The 21,138-nt window shown below is 38.3% G+C and overlaps 1 protein-coding gene and 1 long non-coding RNA gene across 3 annotated transcripts in view; both read left to right on the top strand.

Moving 5' to 3' along the window:
- The window catches only part of LRPPRC (leucine rich pentatricopeptide repeat containing), a 90,648-nt gene extending 78,278 nt beyond the window's left edge, over positions 1-12,370 (top strand). For both annotated transcript variants that reach the window (XM_068676693.1, XM_068676694.1), the window contains exons 33-38: positions 1,984-2,123; positions 2,306-2,421; positions 5,365-5,439; positions 6,867-6,951; positions 10,414-10,556; positions 11,859-12,370. In XM_068676693.1, coding sequence (XP_068532794.1) covers positions 1,984-2,123; positions 2,306-2,421; positions 5,365-5,439; positions 6,867-6,951; positions 10,414-10,556; positions 11,859-11,915 — 616 coding nt within the window. In that variant the 3' untranslated portion in view covers positions 11,916-12,370. The remainder of the gene's footprint in view (positions 1-1,983; positions 2,124-2,305; positions 2,422-5,364; positions 5,440-6,866; positions 6,952-10,413; positions 10,557-11,858) is intronic.
- Positions 12,371-14,697: 2,327 nt separating this feature from the next.
- LOC137853869 (uncharacterized) lies at positions 14,698-19,510 on the top strand. The gene is made up of 3 exons (XR_011094779.1): positions 14,698-15,022; positions 15,131-15,307; positions 19,426-19,510. It is a non-coding gene; the product is annotated as an uncharacterized lncRNA (long non-coding RNA).
- Positions 19,511-21,138: the final 1,628 nt, after the last annotated feature.

Here is a 21,138-nt window from a genome sequence, read left to right on the forward strand (position 1 = left end):
CAGGGCAAGATGAGAACTGTGCTGTTCAGTCCTGTTCTGGTCTCACTTTACAAATACATTTGGGGTTTGTAATTCATTTAATGAAATACAGGGATAGCTGTGAAGCGTTTGGGAGAGCTTGAGGCTTTCTCTGTTGATATAATTAGCTTTGATACTTCTGTTCAAACATATTACACCTCTCATAGTGTTCTTGGTGTGAGATCAAAAGCTCTACAAGGTCCAAATGTCAAATACAACTAATTAATCAATATAAACTTAAAAATCTTGGAATTTAGCACACACATTATGCATATACTGTTGGTTTGGAAACAAAATCTGTTACTTGTTCCAGTAACTGAAATGATAACGTATGATTATGTTTACCCTCAAAATGCGAAAGCCAGATATGTATCTGTGAGGTGGTTTTATACTTTTTGTCAGTATTAAAAAATTGGGAAAAAGTTTTTCCTTTGCTGCTTTAGGCCACAGTTTCCATCATGATCATTATCCCCACGCATTGATTATCCTTTCATTTAAATGTTTAATTCAGCATCATGTTCTGCCTAGCATTTTTTAATTGATGTGTTGGTACTTTGCTAGTTTATCCTTTGCATAAAGCTGCATGGGGGAAACACTTCTTCACATACTGTGAACTTCGCAAATGCAGTTTGCAGGAATCAGTCTTTAGGAACCCTACATACTCTGCTGTTTTCTTTCAAGAAATATCATCAGGTAGAGCTCCTCTGTGTAACTCAGCACGATAGCTGTGTAACTTTGTAGTACATAACAGATACCTGATTGCCTTGGGCATGCCAGACTGGAGCTAGTAGTTACTGAGTGATAGTGTCTGCAACAGCAAGATGATTTAAATTGAACTAGAGCCACGCAGGCCAGTTCCAGTAGTGAGCTCACTATATTTTCAGCCACTGAAAAACAAGGAAGGACTGACCCTGTAAATATTTAGGTCCAAGTGGTGCTTGGCAGAGGATTCTAGTGAATTGGCTTTTGCCTATTTCTATGCCATGAAAGGGTTGTGGAGTCATGACGTGTTCATAAATGTGAATCAGGTTGACTGCAAGAACAGATAAGTAAATCACTGTATACAGACACAGGTTAAGCAAGCAGCATCAACTTTTCTTCTGCCATACCAAAATTAGCTTAGCTTACCTGTATGAGAAGACTTAGCGGTAGCATAAATAATACACACCTCTATTCTTAAATGTCTTGCAAGTTGTACCTTGCAAACTGTGATAAAGAGTATAGATTTACATGTACTTCAAATAGCTGTTCACTTACTGCTAGATTTGTATTTCTAATAGTTTTCAAAACCTTTTTTTAGATTTTAAATGTGTTTCATATAAAAGCATTAATCATGCCCTGATTTTTTTTAATTAAATTTGTTATTAGAGTGGACTGATAAGAGGAGATGTCATCTGAACTTTTTAGAACACTAGCAGTAGACTTTTCACTTGAATGAATACTTTCTGTGTTATTTTATTAGCATTTGCTATACTTAAGCCTGAAGATGAAAGAGTTTAGGAAAAGGTATTGGCCAAATGACACTTAGTATCTTTTTTTTGCTTCCAAAAAGGCAAGGAAGAGTTGGCTAAATAATTAATTGAATAGCATAAAGAAATACTTGAGTTGTCTGCATTAATTATTCAGATACCTTCCGTTAATGTTTTGATTTTTACCTTCTGGGTTTGCAGAACACTTCCTTGAAGCAGCTAGCCAGAATTCTGTTTAGTGAGGGAAGAAAAACGTGTCAGAATTACTTACATGTCCTGAGGGTCAAAGATCATTCAGAAATTTGGCTTACAGGTTAATTTATTAATTCAGTCATAAATAGTTTCACTTTTAAAATATCTGAATGAAGTCATAGGTACTCAACTGTTCTTGGGAAGTATAACATTAATGTAGGAAGTAAAAATTTAAATATAATTGCTTCTTTAGGTTTAGAAATCTTGATTTCTGAAACTAAGCCAGTTCAATATTTTTTCCTAGCAATGACCTTGATGCTGCAGTGGAATACCTTGAGCCTCTGCTTATCTCTGGTGCACAGAATCCTGATCAACCTGTCAAAAATATTTCCTTTTTGTTAAGAAAGGTGTCTGAGGAAGGATTAGAGCCAGCTTTGGAAAAATGTAAGTTAATTGCAGTTGTATTTAAATATTCCGACTAGACAGAGGTGTTACAGAAGAGCTGTTACATGTAAAACCTGCCCAGTCAGCATAAATCATGCCAGTAAAGTTTACAAAAGTGCCTTTTCAATCAAAGGTTTTCCTTATTTCCTTTCCTTTTTCCTAATATTTTCTATCATTTGCAGTTGGCGTGATGGCAGAACGACTGGCCAATCAGTTTGGAATTTACAGACCTGTCACAGATCTTTTCCTTCAATATGTCAGTGCAGGCAGAGTGGATGATGCCAGATCTCTACTACAGGTAATGACATAACAAGAGAGGTACAGAAATGCATAGATCTCTTCAAGGGTAAACTGACAAATTATGGAAGAGAGGTGTTGTACAGCATAGGCTAATGCTAGTTTGCTTTTGAATTCCAGCACAAATATCAATATGATTTAGATTATTTTGTACCATGAGATAGTAGTCTAATGCTAATAGTAGGAGTGGGTGCCAAAGTTAGAAAGCTTTTGTCTTCCAACAGCCTGAAGGAAAAGAAGACACGTATTGCATGAATTTTCCATCCAAAGCAAATATTTTCATAGTTATTGATATATTTTCAAGTTTCCTGTTAGACAGCGTTGCTTCTTGCAGACCATCTCCTCACATAATTTTCGCTGTGCTGTAAACCTTAATACATCTCTCGTAGCTATACAGTTCACAAAATAGAAGTGGGCAGTGCTTTTTGTAGCCACGGTATTTCACTTTTTTCTTTTTTTCTTTTTTTTTTTTTTTTACTTTGTCTAAGCTGTATTCAGTGTTTGTTAAGAGCTGAATTCACCTACTGTTCACTTGAATGTCACAGATGCATTAAAAGACAAATGCTAGTCTCTCAGCCACAGTATCAGCTAAGTTAATGATCTTCAAGGTGTATGACGTGACTGCTCACAATGTTTTTGCAGAGCTAGACACAGACCATGCTGGAGGCAGAATAACTGCAGCTGGTGAGTGCTGGTGTCTCCATCAGGTCAGGCAGCCTCCTCCCTGCAGGCAGCAGTCAAGCAGCCATGCGATCCTGCCAGCCCGCTTGGGGCATGTAGGCTCCCTGCCTCAAACTGGGGCCTGTTACCAGCTCCTGGTAGTGAATATGACTCGATTACCAGTTGCTGAGTTTTCTAATCTGTTACAAAAACACTTGTGTTTCACATATACCAGAAGCTTTATGATATCCCAAGACTCTTTTTTTTTTTTTTTTTTTTTCCAAAGCAAAAATGCATACTAACAAGTGTGTTCAGTGACTTTGGCTCTAGAGTCAAATATGTTTTTTATATTTCTTCTCCAGAATATTTTTAATAGTTTTGCCGAACTGTTCATCTGAGTGTTAGTTTAAAAGGAGACAATGATTTTAATATAAAATCCTACTTTTTTATAGCATGAAACATGAAAATATGAAAAATTCTTGCTAACTTATTCTTGCTTTTTCTCTTTGATTGGGACATTGAAATCCGTTATAATATCCTGCATTTGTGAAAATAGTGTCTTTTGCATTTCTAAGTAAAAGCTGCATGTTCTCAAAAACAAAACCAACAAAAAACACTGACCAATTTCCATTCTTAGTTTCCTAAAACTTTTTATTCCAACAGTGTACAACTGTTGGAATTAAGTTCACGGCTCTATAGCATAGTTGAAATAATGTTGTGTACAACATCTCAGAGGAGAATTTTTATATGTTTCATTTTGAGTGGGCATTCACATGTAAGTTTGAGTTAAAACTTTGTAAGACAGTTTTTCCTATAGCATATATGAAATAAAATTTGTGTTAACATTCTTGAATGTTATTGTGGATCAAATATTCTACTAATAGGTAACCAGAAGATGGTAATAATCAAAGTCTACTCTTAGCTTTTCTATTAAAAAGTAGAAAGTAAACCACAATCTAAATGAACAATTTCTCTTGTAATAATCTAAAATACTGGTAATACACACAGCAAATCTTTGCATTCAAAAATGTAACTGAGAGTCCGTTTAAACTTCCAAGAAACAACATCTTTTTTTTTTTTTTTAAACTCTCTGGAGGGACTGTTTTGTGTTTTTTGATGAGAGTATGAAAGTCAAGTGTTTGATATTTTGGCATGAAAGGGGGCTGTGGAAAACCTTTCTGTGGCTAGACTGTCTCTTTCCTCTTACTATACTGATAGTAGGTGAGAATGTCTAAAATCAATATATAATGTTGCAAGTTTTTTCCATGAATGCTTTGCCCCTATTTATGAAGATTTTTGTCAGAGCACTAGCAGTACATGGATGCGAATATTTTTTTTGTCCGTTTCCCTTACTGAATGAAGCTTCACACCTTTTTACCTGGATCTTAAAGAGCTTGTCAAAAATACTACACATACAGTACATTCATAATGGAGCAAAGCAAGATTTGTCCTTTGCAGATGTCTAAAATACTAATTGAATGTGGTAAATTAATTGTACGTGTATGTCTATATGCACAGTACCTGTCTGCCTGTGCATTTTGGTACCAATAAAATATCTTGCAGCTTATAAAAAGCGCTGTGTACTATTAGAAATTTTAAGACTGGTACCTCTGAGGTGCATAAATGAAAATACTGTCTTGTATGTTTTATTTTGCCCTCATCTAAAGTAAGATAGATTTTTGATTTATCTGTTCTGTCTCAAACTTTTTTTTAAGTTAAGCTTCTCTCTCTCTCTCCCTCAAACACTGTCTATTGCAATGAAAGCCTTTTATAAAATAGAGAGATTGAAATCAGTCCTTTGTATGCATAAGTGTAGGTAATTATACTTTAAAGAGAACTTGCTTTGTACATTTTAATTTTTATAAAGAAACGAGCAGTTATCTCCCTGACACCTTATTAAATGTATAATTAACCTTATGATCCCTAGCTCACTTGTGAATGCTTGGCAGTATAATTGGAGAGGAATAGTGTTTCTCTTTTTCATTCTTTTGCAGTCCTAAACCTCGTTTTTGTGGTGTGTTGAAGTATTAGTTTAATTCTTTCCCCTTTTGTTTTAAACAAACTTTATACCTACCATTTTAAAAACGTTAGCCAAAACGGTGCACAAAATAAACTTGTTTCCTGTGTTGTTTTTTTTTAAACTCATGGTCAATTATTTACCTTTCAGATAGTTAATATGTATTAAAATATTTTAAAAGTCTATAATTGGAAATTTTCACCTTAGTCGTTTTGTTATTTGCTAACCTGCTCACAACATCTGCATTAACTACTTCCTTTTCTTTAGAGGTGTGGTGGATTAGTTGAGGAGAAGAGAACTTTTCTGAATTTCATGGGTAAAGCAGCAACTAAACCTGGACAGGTATAATATTTTTTCATGCTTATCATTGTATATGTAGCATATTCATATGTAGCATATACTAGCTAATCATCCTTTGAAATGTTTTGGATATTGAACTTCACAGTTGACAGCTTTATCAGGTTTCTCAGGGTGGGGAAGAAAGGTTAATTTGCAGAGCTAGTCCCGTTTAAAAGAACAGCTTATTTTATGAGGCTTAATAATAGAAAGGAGAATGTAATTAATATTTTTTCTATTACTTCAGTAATTTCCTTTATTTTTGATGTTGTAGTTTATATGCTACAAATACTATGCTTTAAATTTTTATTGCTTCACTATCTAGTTTCATATCTCAACCTGAACATATTTATTTTGTTGTCTGCATTGTATGAATACAAATGCAGTGAGAATTTCAGCCCCTCTAGAATGATAAAAGGTGCCTATGTTTACATTAAAAGACTCATTACGAATTACTTGCTATACTGTTTTGGGCATGTATTGAGTTTGAGCATCTGTTTAGATTACTAGCTTTGTACTCATTTGCTTTAATTCCAACTACTCTGATTTATGTGCCTGTCCTACTCCTGTCCTTCCCTCTTCTCCTTGCCCCCCTTCTTCTCCCTCAGGTTCCTCAAAGTAATAAATGAAACTAAACAAACAAACAAAAAAGGCAAAAACACGCACACATTGATTTCTGTTTTGTAGAGGAGTAGCATCAGAAGACAGTTAATACAAAAACGAGAATAAATGCTTCTCAAATGAAGGAAAATGCAGTTTTTTATTTTGCAGAAGTTGCCATTAGATACTCATGGATTAAAAATTCTACTGTAAAAGTGACAATGATAAATACCATCTTTTGGTGTCTGAAAGAAATTGAAAAACTTGAAAATTTCTAGCTTTTAGAGCTGAAATTTTAATATCAGAATTTTCTAGTGTGTGATAAAGATGTTAGTAACTTCTGTACACTTTTTCTTTAAATTCAAGACTTGAGTTTTTGAAACTGGAGTCAGAGGTTGAGGGAGGGAGACTCCAATTTTAAGCGCATTAGTCAGTGATCTGACTACTTTGAAGCACTGATCATAGCTACCACTGACCTCTAGGTCATTGAAGGCTGCCAAGTAGTTTGAATTCTTCTTCAATTTGGTTGAAATCCTGACATATTCTCGTTAATATATGGATTGCTTCCTTCAAAAAAGAAACTATTGTATAGTCTCCTTGAATATGGGGTTTTAGTCCCGTATTTTGTTCATCTTATTGTCTACCTGATTTCTTTGGCTATTTCTTATTCACATCAGAATTTGGGCAAGAAATACTATGTCGTCATTCAGTTGAACAGACCATTTCTTGTAATCAGTAGTTTGTCTCACTTAAAGATCTGAAATAATTGTTTGAACTTTATTGATTTTATTTGAAGTTAATGTTCTTTTTTGTCTGTGCTATAAATCTCATAGGCAAAGAAGATTGAGACACTTCTAGAACTGATTCCTGATCACCTAGATATGGAAACTGCATATCGTTTCCTCCTAAAATGCTATGGTAATTTACTCTACTTGGACTACTTTATTATTTAAAACAAAAAAAAATCTTTAGGTGTTCTTAAAAGGTCATGGAAACCTTTAGAATAGCAGGGTCTACACTGTGCAAGTTGTCACTTTTATTTGGTTTATTTGTGTGTTTTTTTTGGCTTTGTTTTGTTTACGCTCACTGGATCTGTGTATGGTCCTAGGTATTACATTGGAAAAGCAACTAACAGACCGAAGCCTTGAATCCTTTACAAAGGGAACTGTATTAGTTTAAAGAATACTGTTACAAAGAGGTTAAGTATGGGCTTCATGGAATGAAAAAGAATCTCTCCTAACCCATGGAGAGAAACGTTGTAGAAATGAATGGCTCTTAAAATGAACGTAGCTTTTTTTCTGAAACATATAATACATATCTTCATTTTGTATGTGTGTGTTTCAAAATCATAATTAATTAGTTCTATCAGTAGTTTGCAAGGTTTTTACTGTTACTATTGCAGATTCTTTATACTCGTTTTTATTTAGCGGACGTTGCTTTACTTAGATTTAGCTAAATAGTTGATTTGAAGTGCTAATCAGTTTCTATTGTTGAAGTCAAAGGGAAACAGCTCTAAAAATCAAGTTGCTTATTTAAATACATCTCTTCACAACACTCAGTCATGAAAAATGAGGACATATAGCCCCCTCGGCACTTGTTTAGTTGAAAGGTTGCCCTTGAGTCCTTTGTGTTGTGTATTCTAATATGATCCTCCAGTTTTATTACAGGGAGGAAATATAATCCTCTTCACACTTGTAATGCAAGTAAAACGATATAATGACAGAAGCCCTTGTGTTCCAATCTATCACAGAGGAGATAAATAGGAATATTTAAATAAAATACTTCAAAAAACAAATCCAAAGTATGGTGTTAAAGGCATACAGACATCAGTATATTTGAATCAACCTGTGAAAGTTTTCACGATGTAGTATCTAACTTAAAAGTTCACTTGCTTAGTAATGTTCAAAACAACAGTCACTGGCAAAATCCTTTAGCTCCATGGTTTCATTCACAGTATGATAGGTTTTCTGACATGTTTTTATTTAAAAAATAAAACAAAAACTTCTATCACCAACACTGGACTTGCCACCTTACAACATCACTGACACTTCACTGGATGTTTGCTGTTGTTACCTCAGTAAAAATTGCAAAAGCGAACTGATTCAGCATCTTTAATGTTCTAACCAGCTACATCATCATACCACGATTTTATAAAGAGATTGCACAGAGACTTGCTCGATGATATCTAAAACAGTGGTTAGAATATTTAACATGGGAAGCTACATAGTAAATGAAGAGATGGTTGCTGTAGTTTCTTTAGGCAGACATAGAGCTGGTTGATAGCATGTTCTAGAGGAAACATTCCCTACCATGTACAGTATGTACAGACTTGTACATTTTAATAGCAATGTAGCTATCTCTTCCCTCACCCCTCATCTTCTTTATCTGATGCTTCCTGTGGTGGCGTGTTTAGTTTCATTTGTAAGTTTGAGATCAGCAGTGAAGTATAACTTCAGGTAGCTAGAAGGATGTGCTTTTGTTGTATTCTATCTTAAATAAATGGAAAGTTCACAGTTTCTGTTAGATTTCTAATAAAGCATTGCTTCTTGCAGTTTCTGCAGTAGCCTCCCACATTCAAAAAGTAGCTCAGCCACTTGCCAGATGTGAGTGGGAAGCTTTCTCATGAGAAAGGGATCCAAGCTATCAATTTCTGCATAATTTAAACTCCATTTCTTTAAGAACCATTGTTTTTGTAGCCCATATGGTTGTGAAGATAACATTCCAAAAGTGAAAAAGAAAGAAGCTGAGACAGCATCCTATATTGCAGATGTTTGAGCTTTCCCAAGCAAAAAAAAAAAAAAAAAAAAAAAAAAAGATGCAGTGGCTTCCTTCTTGTTTACAAGATGCTAGGAACTGTTGTACTGCTTCTAGGACCCTGAAGACAATGGGGAAAAACTGTTGGAGGCCATTTCAGTTTCATCCTGATGCTGCTCAAGCAAGGGTCTGAGCAGCAGAAAAGTGCATGGTTAAGTGTAATGGAAAAGGATAAGCAGTGGAGAAGGAAGAATAGAACAAGACTGCTCTGTTTTTCCCCTCTCCCGCTTCAGAGTAAGGAGAACAATATTCTGCTCTTCTACAGCTAGAAGTGAACAGGGCTTTAGATAAATAAAGAATGGGTTTGTTAGAACCCATCGCATGTGATGGTGTCATTTATGGAATATCCAGCAAAATGTAACTGGATACCTTTGCAGTTAACATTTGTAACAGTGTTAGTGGGTCAGCAAAAAAATTCTCCTGCTCTTTAGGATGAAACTAATTTCTGTTATGGTCTAAAATAAGCATCTGACCTTTGTTTTGTTTGTTCCTTTAGGTTATACATTTGACATAGCCAACACCTATAACCAGAATAGTATTTTGTCATCACCTAATGAAATTCTGTTCAAGAGTTCTCACAGGCTGAACATCAGTGGCTTTTGGTTTAGCTTTTGTTTTTATTTTGCATCATTTGCCTCAGAAAGAGGCATATAACTTTGCATCTCGTATCTTGGAGTGGTGTTCTCATTGTGCAAGCAGCTCTGTCCCTAGTGGTCCCAGAATATTCTCAAAGGAAATGATCATCCAAGCCTCAAATGAAAGGGAAAGCTGGAATGGCTGGAAGTTCTGTTCTCTTCTGGTGTGAACTGTCAGTAGGATATGAAGAATATCCAGAACATGTAGAATTACAGAATCACAGAATGGTTTGGGTTGGAAGGGACCTTAAAGACCACCCAGTTCCAACCACCATGTCATGGCAGGAACACCTCTCACCACACCAGGCTGCCCAAAGCCCTATCCAGCCTGGCCTTGAACGCCTCCAGGGATGAATGGAGCATCCACAGCTTTTCAATGTCTGATCTAAGTCTCCCCTCTTTTAGTTTAAAGCCATTACCCCTTGTCCTGTCACTACGCTCCCTGACAAAGAGTCCCTCCCCAGCTGTGCTGTAGGCCCCTTTAGGTACTGGAAGGCCACTGTAGGGTCTCCCTGAAGCCTTCTCTTCTCCAGCCTGAACAATCCCAACTCCCTCAGCCTGTCTGCCTGTGGCCCCCCTCTGGGCTTGTTCTAATACTTACCTGTCCTTTTTGTGCTGGCGCCCCAGAGCTGAACACAGGGCTCCAGGTGGGGTCTCACAAGAGCAGAGTAGAGGGGGAGAATCCCCTCCCTCACCCTGCTGGCCACGCTGCTTTTGATGCAGCCCAGGATATGGTTGGCTTCCTGGGCTGCAAGTGCACATTGCTGGCTTGTGTTGAGCTTATCAATATTATTACAGAATATTGTATACTAAAATATTTAATATGCCTTGGGAAGTGAAAGGGAATGAGTAACGTCATGGAAACAGGTGAAACAAGGAGCATTTAACTATTGGGGATTTTGTTTTTGATTTTTATTTTTATTTTTCTCAGAATTAGATGGGGATGTTGCATCCGTAAAGGCTGTGTATGAGAAATCAAAAGAAAAGAATATACAGCTTCATGACTTATCCCTGAAATCTTTAGCAGTTTTTCTGAAGAAAGTAGGAGAGCCGGTCCCTTTCACTGAACCCCCTGTGAGTATTTCCTAATTAAGAAATAGATCTGCGGAATTGTGTATGTTTGTTAATAAAACAAATTGCATGAATAATTACATAGGGATTAAATCTCTGCAGAAGCTCCTCAAAGGAGGCCATGTAGGAAGTACAGAGTGTTGTAGGAGCTATAGTAATCTTGCATTGGATTTGACTTGGGGAAATAAAACTCTTGGGGCTTACTGTGTTTAAATTACACAACCCTTATCAGGCACTCATCTACAGGTGTATGTTTATCAAATGTCCCTGGGGCATTTAAGTGCTTGAACTTTAAAAGGCTTATAGAAAGTGTGTTTTGTTAACAGTTAATGGCTTTTAGTTTTTGTTAATTACTAGCTTTATATCTAATACAAGTTGCTATCTTGCTATGATGGGATTTTAGAACTGCAGGAATTATTTGTCTAGCTTTACTTCTGGTTGCCTTGCCAAAAGATATATGCAACTGTGCAAATGTATCTTATTTGAGGGTGACAGGTGGCATGACACTACATCTATCAAGACTGCAAATACTTCTTTCACATCATTCCTTTGACTAATAGTCTACTAGTATCATTTCAGCAAAACAGGCTTTAAATAAAGACTTACTATATTTTCTCTCTAACCAAAATTTTACTGCTATCTGCTAGCCACATATCATAAAATTAGTGTTTTTCTATAGTTTTCTGAAGACATAATTAAATTTTACTTTCTCCATCCTGATCCATAATAAATAGGTTCTTTTTCTCATTTTACAAAAAATCAGAGGAAAAAAATTGGCTCAAAATGTTTGTTTTAGCCTGTTAACAGCTTCAGAGATTTTTCTGCAACTTTAACTTAATTTTAGAAGTAAATTTTTATTTAGGTATGTAAATATAAAACCTAGAGTGTCTGTTTCTTGCATGTAGTTAGTGAAAATAAGTGTTTATTTCAAAGTCACTGGAATGATTCATCTTCTGATTTTCCTGCTCATTTTTCTCTGATGCAGCTTGGTGTTTAAAAGCATCTTAGAATTTTTGACACAATTGCAGATTGCAGTTAAAAAGTATTTTCATTTTTAAAGTGAAATTGATTATATTATTGCATTATGTAATAGAAGCTTCATTATGCATTTTTGGCAAGGTTTTCCTTCTCCTTTTATTCTCTCTCCTTGGTATTTCTCTTAATTATACAGACTTCAATACAGATCTAGTTTTATGACAGAGAATAATGGATTTTGCTTTTGTCAGGACGTAAGACTTTGTTCAGAATTAGTAACTTTTTCAGTTCTAACAACGTTGAACTTGTTTATTCCACTCTGTTTTATAGGAGACGTTCAAATTCTATATGGAAAAATGGAAGAAAAGAAGATCGGAAACATTATGAACAGTCGTTTTATGTTTTAGTTGTTTATGAAATTAAGTATTACATTCAATAATAAAAAAATTAAAAAAGCATGTTGTTCTGTGTAATTTTTAATATTAAATACTGTGTTAAAACAGCACTTTCCATAGCTGTAACTGGTGGAAACTCATAGGCTTTTCTTATGTTAAAATTGCTAATGAAATATCACGATGTCACTTTCTAGGTTATTTCTGTTTTGATGTATGATCTGCTGTAACTAGAACTGTACTTCAGCTCCTGTTAATTCACCAAATATATGTATATTGAGAAAGTTGCTAGAGGGGTGTGCAACTGTGACTTCAGCAACCTGCATTATTTTTCGTTGTTGTTTGCCAGGTCAGTGTGCTTTGGCATGAAAGTAGAAGGGTAAAGAACAGGATTCATCTGTACCTATTAAAAAAAAAAATAAACACATCTTTTTTTTAGATTCTACTAAATGTACGTCTTTTGTGTAATGTATCTTGTTATGGGATTCAATGGTATAGTTTAAGACAAAATACACCTTTTAATCTAGCTTGTGTGTTGTAGTTTCACTGTATCTATCATTCATTCTCATAACTTTTAGTAAAATTTAAGTAACATTTCTAATTAGTTAACTAATGTATTTAAAAATACACAGAAAATTCCTGTGAGGAATGAGGCATAACTAACCCTGTGTTGCAGAGAATGTTCAAGTTTATTTAAAAAACAAACAAACGAAAAACTGTACGCATCCTATCTGTGTCCACTAAAATGTCAGCGTGGTTTTATGATGTCTTTCAATACTTGGCTTGTGCGTGCTATGGAGACATGGTACGTTGATGGTGCTGGGTTGACTTGTTGGGTTTTGTTTGGTTGTTTTTTTGCTGCTGGGGGGTGATGTCTGGTTTTTGAATTCACCGCAGAATATCGTCCTTTCGAAGATATTACAGTAATCTAGAATGGGGTGAAAAGAGACAAAAAGTCTTGAAAAGCATCTTGTCAGGAACGTGGGTGGGTTATGTGGGAAGCAGACCGTACCTGAGTGGTTCTAGCCATCTGGCACCCTTTGTTCCTATATTGTCAGAAGGCATTAACATTTGAGGTTTTATTCATAGCCTAGCGGTTTCATGCCCTCTCTTGCAGCTTTTTCTAAAGCCGCAGCCACATTACACGCGTTTCAGTGTAATAGCAGCATAATTGAAGACTGCATCAGCTAGTTTGTGGCCCTTCCTCTTGTGCCACAGATCTTGTTTTTAGAGGTCATCTCACACCCCTCTCTGTTTCACAGAAGTGGCTGTGTTCCCATAAGCGGGGTCAGACTGAGCGTAACTTGAGGCAGTGAGGCCTGCGCGTGCTCGCTGAGGTAGCGCAGGGCCTCAGGAAGGGGAGGACTTAAAGCACACTCCACGTCCACACAGCAGCCGAGGTCTGTAGACCTGAGGTAACTGTGCTGACGAGGAGCTGGGATCCCGTGTGGCATCAGGCCTCCTGCCCACTAGGCTGGGTGCTGTTTGTAGTCAGGTTCTGCAGCCTTCATTATTCGGTGCTGATGCTGGCAGAAGGCGTCTGCTGCCTGCTGGCAGTGCCCACGCCTGATGTCTGACCCTGCGAGGTGCTAGTTAGTGTCTGCGTGTTTTCCACCTACCCTGCTTGGCTGAACTCCTACAGATTAATGCCCTGAAATTTTGTAGATGCAATTTGGAAAGTAAATTTGATAGTCTGAAACCGGTAACATTAATTACATCATTCTTGGCTCTGAAATTGCATTTTGAGGGACCTCAGGGGATGCACTGGGCTGAATGAGCCCGCTGCTGAAAGGATCAAACAGTGGGGAGGCACTGCCAGAGCACAAGACCAAATGGTACCAGGGTTTTGTGGCAGCAATGACTGGCAATAGGTGGTAGGACATGCTGACCACCTGGGATCGTGTTGTGCAATAGCCCTGGCCATGTGTTGTGGGAGGACAGACATCATTCAAAGGATAGGCAAAGCCTGCTGTTGTGTGGTAATGCTTCTGACTTTTCTGTTCCAGTAAATGTTTCCAGTACAACTAAAGAATGATTACAGAGGACTAGAGTCGCTCCTGTCTTTAAAATGTGGGACAGTGAGGGATTGGTGCCACCCTGGGACACGGTCACTTCGGTCTGAAACGATGTTTTACTGGGAAGGTTTCTGCAGAATCGGCATTTGTGCCATCTCGTCTAGAATACGCTTGAAATATTTCTTGTGCATCGGTATGCTGTAAGACTCTGCCATTTCAAGCATGAAGAGCCGAGTTTAGAAGGTTAGTTTTTTCTTCACCAAATAGGTAGGCAGCTTCACTATTTCTTTCTTCGTATTCAAGGAAGGAAACCTGTGAGATGACAAAATGCAGAATGGCAGTCCTGCAAACTTGTCAGGGTGACTTATTAGACCAGTTACAAAACTTCCTCTGTCATACTGACCGTAGCACTTATCCCTTTAAAGCAGAAAATAAGTACTTGCCACTGAGTAACTGGAGTTGGGCGGGTTTTGGAGCAGGTGTGGCAGCTGGGAGATGGGAGTGCGCTTCTCTGTGGGGCTCCCCAGGGAGCTGGGAGTGTGCTGATGTGAACCGACCCGACGCGTTACTGGAGAAGGCAAGCTGTGTGAGCACGTACATGTTTGCATACCGGCACATCCTGACTGGGGCTGAGAGGACTGGGAAAAGCTTGCTGCTTGAATTGAGATCGCTTCACGTTGCTCCTGTGCCACGTTAGGGGCTTGCCTTCCTCCACCTTCCCTTGAGACTGGGCAGGAGGAGGCTGCTTCTTGTTGGTTTGTTGTTTTTTTTTTAAGCTCAGCATGGAAAAAGTTTCTCTGTTAACTACTAGTGTAGTCGTTTTAAAGCACGATAATTTAATTATATGCTGTAGTTCTATCCTTATCTACTGAAACAGTTTGTTCAACTTGCTGTCTCCCAAGACCCTTTTCTACAGAAAGAAATGGAGCTTGGTAGGTTAGTAGCTGTCTCTAGATTGATAATGTGTACCCACTGTTGAAAATTGAGTAGCTGAAGGCATTGCATCTTTGGCAGCAGCAGCTCAAAAGGTTTTTATAGATTGAGTGCCTGAGTCAGCAGGAATCCATCTGCAGTTTATAGTAAGAAGGTAGGATCGTAGCAGTGATGGTAGGTGCACCAAGTGCACATACTGACAGAGAAATAGTCTGGAAACGTGTTCACCAGAGCAGCACCGTCTTTATTGCTTTTCTTAAAGGTGTGATACTTCCAGACACTCCAGGAACACAGCTTAGGAGGAAGTGACAGGAGTGATGAACGCGACCGGGAGGTTTTGCTGTTCAGTGATTGTTGTGAGAGATCTGTCAGCATCTAGAAGGAAAGGCCAGTTTCCAGCACCAGCATATTGTTGCAGTAAAGGTGAAAAAGTGAGCAGGTAAGAGAAAGCTGGTCTGCCATTGATTTTAGCCTTTTTAGTAAAGATTTCTCTGCTTCTCTTAAAATTGTTCTCATAATTTCTGTGTAAAGTCAGTACAAAGAGAGATTATCCTTCCAGACTGGTTACAGCTTCTGGTGTCTTGCCAGTGCTTTTGGGAATCGATAACCAGAGGAAACCTAATCTCCTTTGAAGTTAGTAGCTCCAACTGGGACCACAATTTAATCCAAGGACGTATTTCGAAGTATGAGCGTGCAGATCCTCAGCTACACTCCCAAAGTTCTGGGTTTTCCATTAGGTCTAGAAGTAAGAGCAAATATGGATGGCTGCAGTTTGAGTTTTCAGTGTTTCCTCAAATTACAAAAATGAGATAATAAAAACTGTCTTACACAGTACCTGCTGTAGATAGGAGTTGCGCACTGCACTGCTTTTAGATAAAACTATTAATGCAAGGCTTCTCTTTGATACTCTTCACCCTCTGTACTATAATTGGCTAATGCTTCGCAGTTTCTCATGTGATGATAATCCTTGTAACATTGTAGTAAAGCAGTGGTATCTATAGAATTGCAGTTATCTGCAGCGGTAGTTGTTGAAACACTAGAAACACTTCCTACATAAAACAAAACTAAATCAAACCATTGCCCTTGTTACTTGCACGGTTTCTTGGGATTTCCCTCTGATTAGTTTAGCTAACAGCTCGAATAGTTCATGTGGGGAGGTTAGCTTAACTGTAAATCATCCTTAGCTATCATCAATTTTTAGGGCCTTCAGAATGCTCTGTAAATAAAATTACACTCTAAAAATCTGAAATGGGATAGAAAGTGTGTGCTCATTGGAAAATCCATTACGAGCCATGGATCTGCAAGCTTTGCTTAAACAAGGCTTTTGCTTTCCTTCATGATTTTGTTGACTTAGCCTGTATTTCAAACATTAATGGTCAGAGAGAGAGCTGGTAATATCACAAGTCGGAGATGATTACCTGTTCAACATTCCATGGAGAGGAAAAAAAAGCCCTGATCTAGCTGGATATATGTATGTGTACAGTGTTAAATTCATTAAGAAAAAAAAAATCAATTTCATCTTTTCCTTTATGGTTTTAATGACATCCATATTTTTCATCTGTAGCACCTATAAAATATTGAGCTCCAAATTGTTTTTATGCCTTGGAATGCAATTTCTGCATCTGAGTGTCTTTTTCACTGTCATCAATAACATAAATTTGTCTAAATTCAGCAAGTAAAAACAAGGTTGAAAACTATGTTTTATACCACTAGCTGCAGGGGGCATAAAATTACGGTAATTTGTGGCTTTACTATTGTCAGTCATGTACACGGGGTTTTTCAGTGGAAATTTATCGTGCGCCCGGCACTGAATGTGCACTACAAAGCTGCAATGCGATTTTTGATGTAAAAGCACTGAGAAATTCCCTCTGAAGTATACGAAGCTAAATATTCATTCACCTTTCTTTTGTCTACCTTTTGGAAGGGAAAAATCTGAAGCATGAGTGTCCAAAGCATTTGGCAGCGTTGAGCTCCGCTGTAACCAGAAAGCCTGCTGTTCTAGGTAGCAGTAACACTTGGCCAAAAGGCTTTTATTTATTTTATTAATAGTATTTTTTTACAAGATTGGTCATAGGAGATGGGGGCTCACCAGGGAGGTAGGGAAGCGGCTGTAACCTGTGATGCCCGCCCAGAGTTACCACAGGGGTGGTGGGACGGTGCCACGGCAGCTCAACAGGGGATGGCAACTCGTGTCGGTATTGCTGGGGACTATGGGGCAAAGAGCTTGTATTCAGTGACGGTTTTAAGGGTGTGCTAAACCCACAGAGCGGTCCCACCTGGAAATCTGTGTGTCAGCTCGTTAGGACAGCCCGCGTCCTGGTTTGCAGTTTGAGCAGCACATTTTATTGTTGGCTCTTCAGAGCACTGTTTTCTGGCTTTCTGCCTTCCTTCAGCTAGTTGAAGCAGTGCCACAAAGCGATTAGCTATTTTAAGAGCGAGAGGTAAATGATGCGGGTGTTTGTTGGAAAGCGGTTCTTTTAGGGCACCCCTTAGCATCATGAGTTGCGTGGTGGGAGGGCAGGTGTTTGCCTTGATCCCATGTCAGGGAGGAGCTGCTGGCTGAGGCTGCAATGGCAGATAGAGGTGCTACGTTTCGATCTCATGCCTTTCGTGGTGAAACATGACGTCTTTCCTGTCATAAAAGTTTCTGTAGTTGTTTGCTAAACTTCCTCCAGCCCCCAGTAAGTAAAAGTGAGCAAAGATCACATCTCGAGGAATGACGCTGTGAACTGGTGCCTTGTATTAGCATCGCAAGTCACTGGCAGTTCATTGAAAGTGACCTGTTCTCTACTTCATGCTTCTGCCTACTTGTGGATTTCATAGATTTCCAGTTGCAGTGCATTTGCTTGAAAACCCAGTGCAGTAGCAGCCGGTGACTGTATTGTGGGCTTATTTGCTCACATACAACATACACTTTTTTTGATGCAAGTGGTTTCTTTTTTTCTCGCCATGTGAATTCTGGCCAACATTTAACCTATTCCTTAAATGTGAGAAATGTAAGTGAAGCAGAAGTGGTACTGGCACGTGCTTGGTAATGTTAGCAAAATATGAGTGACTCTGATTAGATGCTTTAAAAGGAGCAAAAAATCCAAATGTGTTGTTGAAGGTAGACGCTTGTTCTGGAGCCGTGAGGTGAAGATTGAGGGGGGAGTCTGTAAAATTGCAGTTTCTTGGCACTGGAAACATTAAATGTATTGAGTTGTGACCATGAAAGTACAATATTCCCAACAGATTTTTTCAATTTGAAATAAAACCATGTTTGATTTAATGAGAAAATGGTCAATAATTAGTTTTATAATTAATTACATAAATTGTCAACAACATTTTCATAAGTGATGGATCTGAACTGCTTTCTAAATATTCCTTGGGGGAAAAAAAAAAAAGAGCTGTCCACCTGCGTTTTATTTGAGTATATATATAGACAGATATGTAATCTAATCATATGGGTATCTCTACGTGTATATATATGATTACAACACATGCAGCTCCACACATGCTTTTTAAAGCTCATCAGTTCTTAAAAGGGTTAAGCAGTTTTAAAATTACCTCAACCCACTGCTTAAACATTGTTGCCTTAATTAATAGCTGCTAACATATGAAGGGCTTGTCTTGGCTCTCAGAGGGGGGAAAAAAGCAGCATGCCACAGAGCTCCATGTACACTGCTTCTTGTCTACTGCCATTAAAATTAATCATCGTAGCTAAAGCCGGGAAGGTTTGTTATTTCTGGTCCAAGTGGACATACCAATACCTGTAATTTCTTACTGATAGGTGATAGGTTCTCCCTGCGTAGCATGTTGTCTGATTATTTTTTTTTTTAAGACATTTTGTGGTTCTCTTTTTTTTTTTTGATGTGGTGGTTTAAATAAAAATGGATGGCTATTGATACTTGTTACTGATTTAGCATTTCTGAATGCCTTTTGCAATTAACAAATAAGGGATGAAACTTTCAACAGCTACGTATTAATTTAGCTTAGGCAGACTGAAAGCTAGTCCTTTCCAAATGACGAGTTAGAAGTATTTTGGAGGACTGCCACAACCCAGGAGCCAACATGCAAAGCAGTGCTTCCATAACCCGCTTTGCAGTGCTAAGAAAGATCATCCAATTTGCCAGCTGGAGAGGCTGCACAAACTTGGAGAGGAGGTGGGGGAAGAACTTCCCACCTCTCCTGCTGTTACTGAAAGTTACTTAAAATATTTTAAGTAATAAACCCATTGTTATTATCTGTCTCTTTAAAGAGAAGACAACACCTCTAGTACACAGAGGTGTTGTACCAATGCATGAGTTCTGTTGTCCACATGTGGGTTTATTTTTATTACATCCTTACAACCAACACAGATTTCTTTGTTTTATTCTGAATTTGAGGTGCGTTGCTGCCAGCATTTGATGCTCCCACTCACACTTACGATGTGTGTGCATACTGAAACCCAGTGGCCTGCTGTGATCAGGTCATGCACTGGGCTATTCAAGAGCACTTGGGCAAACAACTTGGGATCTGTCACCAATGCAATGCAGTGTCACTTCGACGTCAGGTTTGTGTTGACTCAGTTGCCTTCAGCTGCAGGGGCCACAACTCAGAGCTGACGAGACTTCTTCAAGCCTACCCCCAGAGGATGCAGGAGAGCAGAGCTGGCAGCAGGGGCATCGCCGGGCTGGCAGGTAGCGCGCTCTTTGGATGTGAAAACTGACTCACCGCGTTTCTTGGGATGTAGCAAGCTAAATGTCATCGTGTGAGGAACAGATAGTACTGTGAGTTTCGTATGGTTTTGCTTGTGATCTGTAGTCTCTGTGTTGAGATTGTTGCAGCCTGCTTGAGTTTTGGTTTTCCTGACACAGGAAGCATAGCGAGGGGGGGACACAGCTTCTACTGACACAGGGGAATCTAAGGAAAAAGAATGGCTACCCTGAAATTTGAAATCAAACTGCTGAAATTATGGCATTCAGCCTTTGTTAGAACTCAGGAAGATTTCCATCCGTCACTAACCACTTGTTCTTGCAGCAGCTCTGCTGTTGAAGTGTGAAACCTTTTCTGCATGCAACTTGTGTGGAGCAGGACAGGAACACAGAGGCCAAAGCCTACGGCATAATCTTCGCCCCCGGAGAGGCGCATAATTCCCCTACACCTGTAGCGTTTTTCAACTCCTGGGAGTGCGAGTGGGGCAGGTTGTGTGTCACCCGCCCACTCTTCCCATTGCTCTTCCCTGTACACAGCCCCACGGCATGCTATTGTTAGATATGAATGCTAATTGCTGGTATTTCAAGGCTCCTATCTTCTTATTGCTAAAGCCTGTAACAATAATCACAGCCTACATTCCCCATCTCTAGGCATCAAGGAAACAAGATATGATCACAGGCAGTGTGCTGAAGTAATTGTAGTATATAGAATATGAGCTTTTTCTGTGTAAACACAGGCCTGGCCACATCCTATGATAGCTCTTCCTACACTCCATAAGATGGCTGTTCCCAGGCTCACAACTCACGTCCCCATTATGTATATATCTACCCTTGTCATAACACCACCTCTGAAACACTCACACCGTTTGGTCCTGCTGCATAATGTTAAGAGGGTGGAATTTTAAATTGAAAAAGGCTGTTTAAGTAATGTCAGCAGCCTGACTAATTTCACAAAAGGAAGGAAATTCAAAGTTAAGGCTATGGTATATTCTTATCTAGATGCCTGAAGATTTCTGTGCATGACAATATGCCCCTAAAATTCAGAGCTGTCCCTTATGTCTTTAATTTCTCCCATTGTGTCTCTCCTTTTTTTTATTAAACATCAAAGTGAATTCACAACAGAGAGTCAGCCTAGAATTTAATCCTCTAAATACCTTGAAAATAGAGGTTTAGACTAGAAGTACCAATATATACCCTTAAAACTTCAGTGTAATATAAAAGAGATTCTAATCACAACAGATCATTACAAAGAAGAGTAAACCACTTTAAAAAATTAAGTGTCTTAAATATAATAAAAAGGAATAATTAAGAATCAAACAGGAAGCTGCTACTCTGACAATTTAATGATGCTGAATTGGACTGAAAGAATTGGCTTTGCCATTAAAAGGCAATGAAAATCTGATAATTTCAAAATGGCACTAGGATAAGATCAAGCATATTCTTCCAAATCAAATGCAGCAGAACCAGGAAGAAATGGTTGAATTCACCTCAGAAAAACCTTGAAGTGCTTTGGACTCCTGCTGCTGCCTGAGGCTGAATCTCTTATTTTATCAGACCTGCTTAACATCTTTAGACTGGGGTCTTCCTGGGAATTTAT

The sequence above is a fragment of the Anas acuta genome, chromosome 3 (genome assembly GCF_963932015.1).
Source record: "Anas acuta chromosome 3, bAnaAcu1.1, whole genome shotgun sequence".
Lineage (NCBI taxonomy): Eukaryota > Metazoa > Chordata > Aves > Anseriformes > Anatidae > Anas > Anas acuta.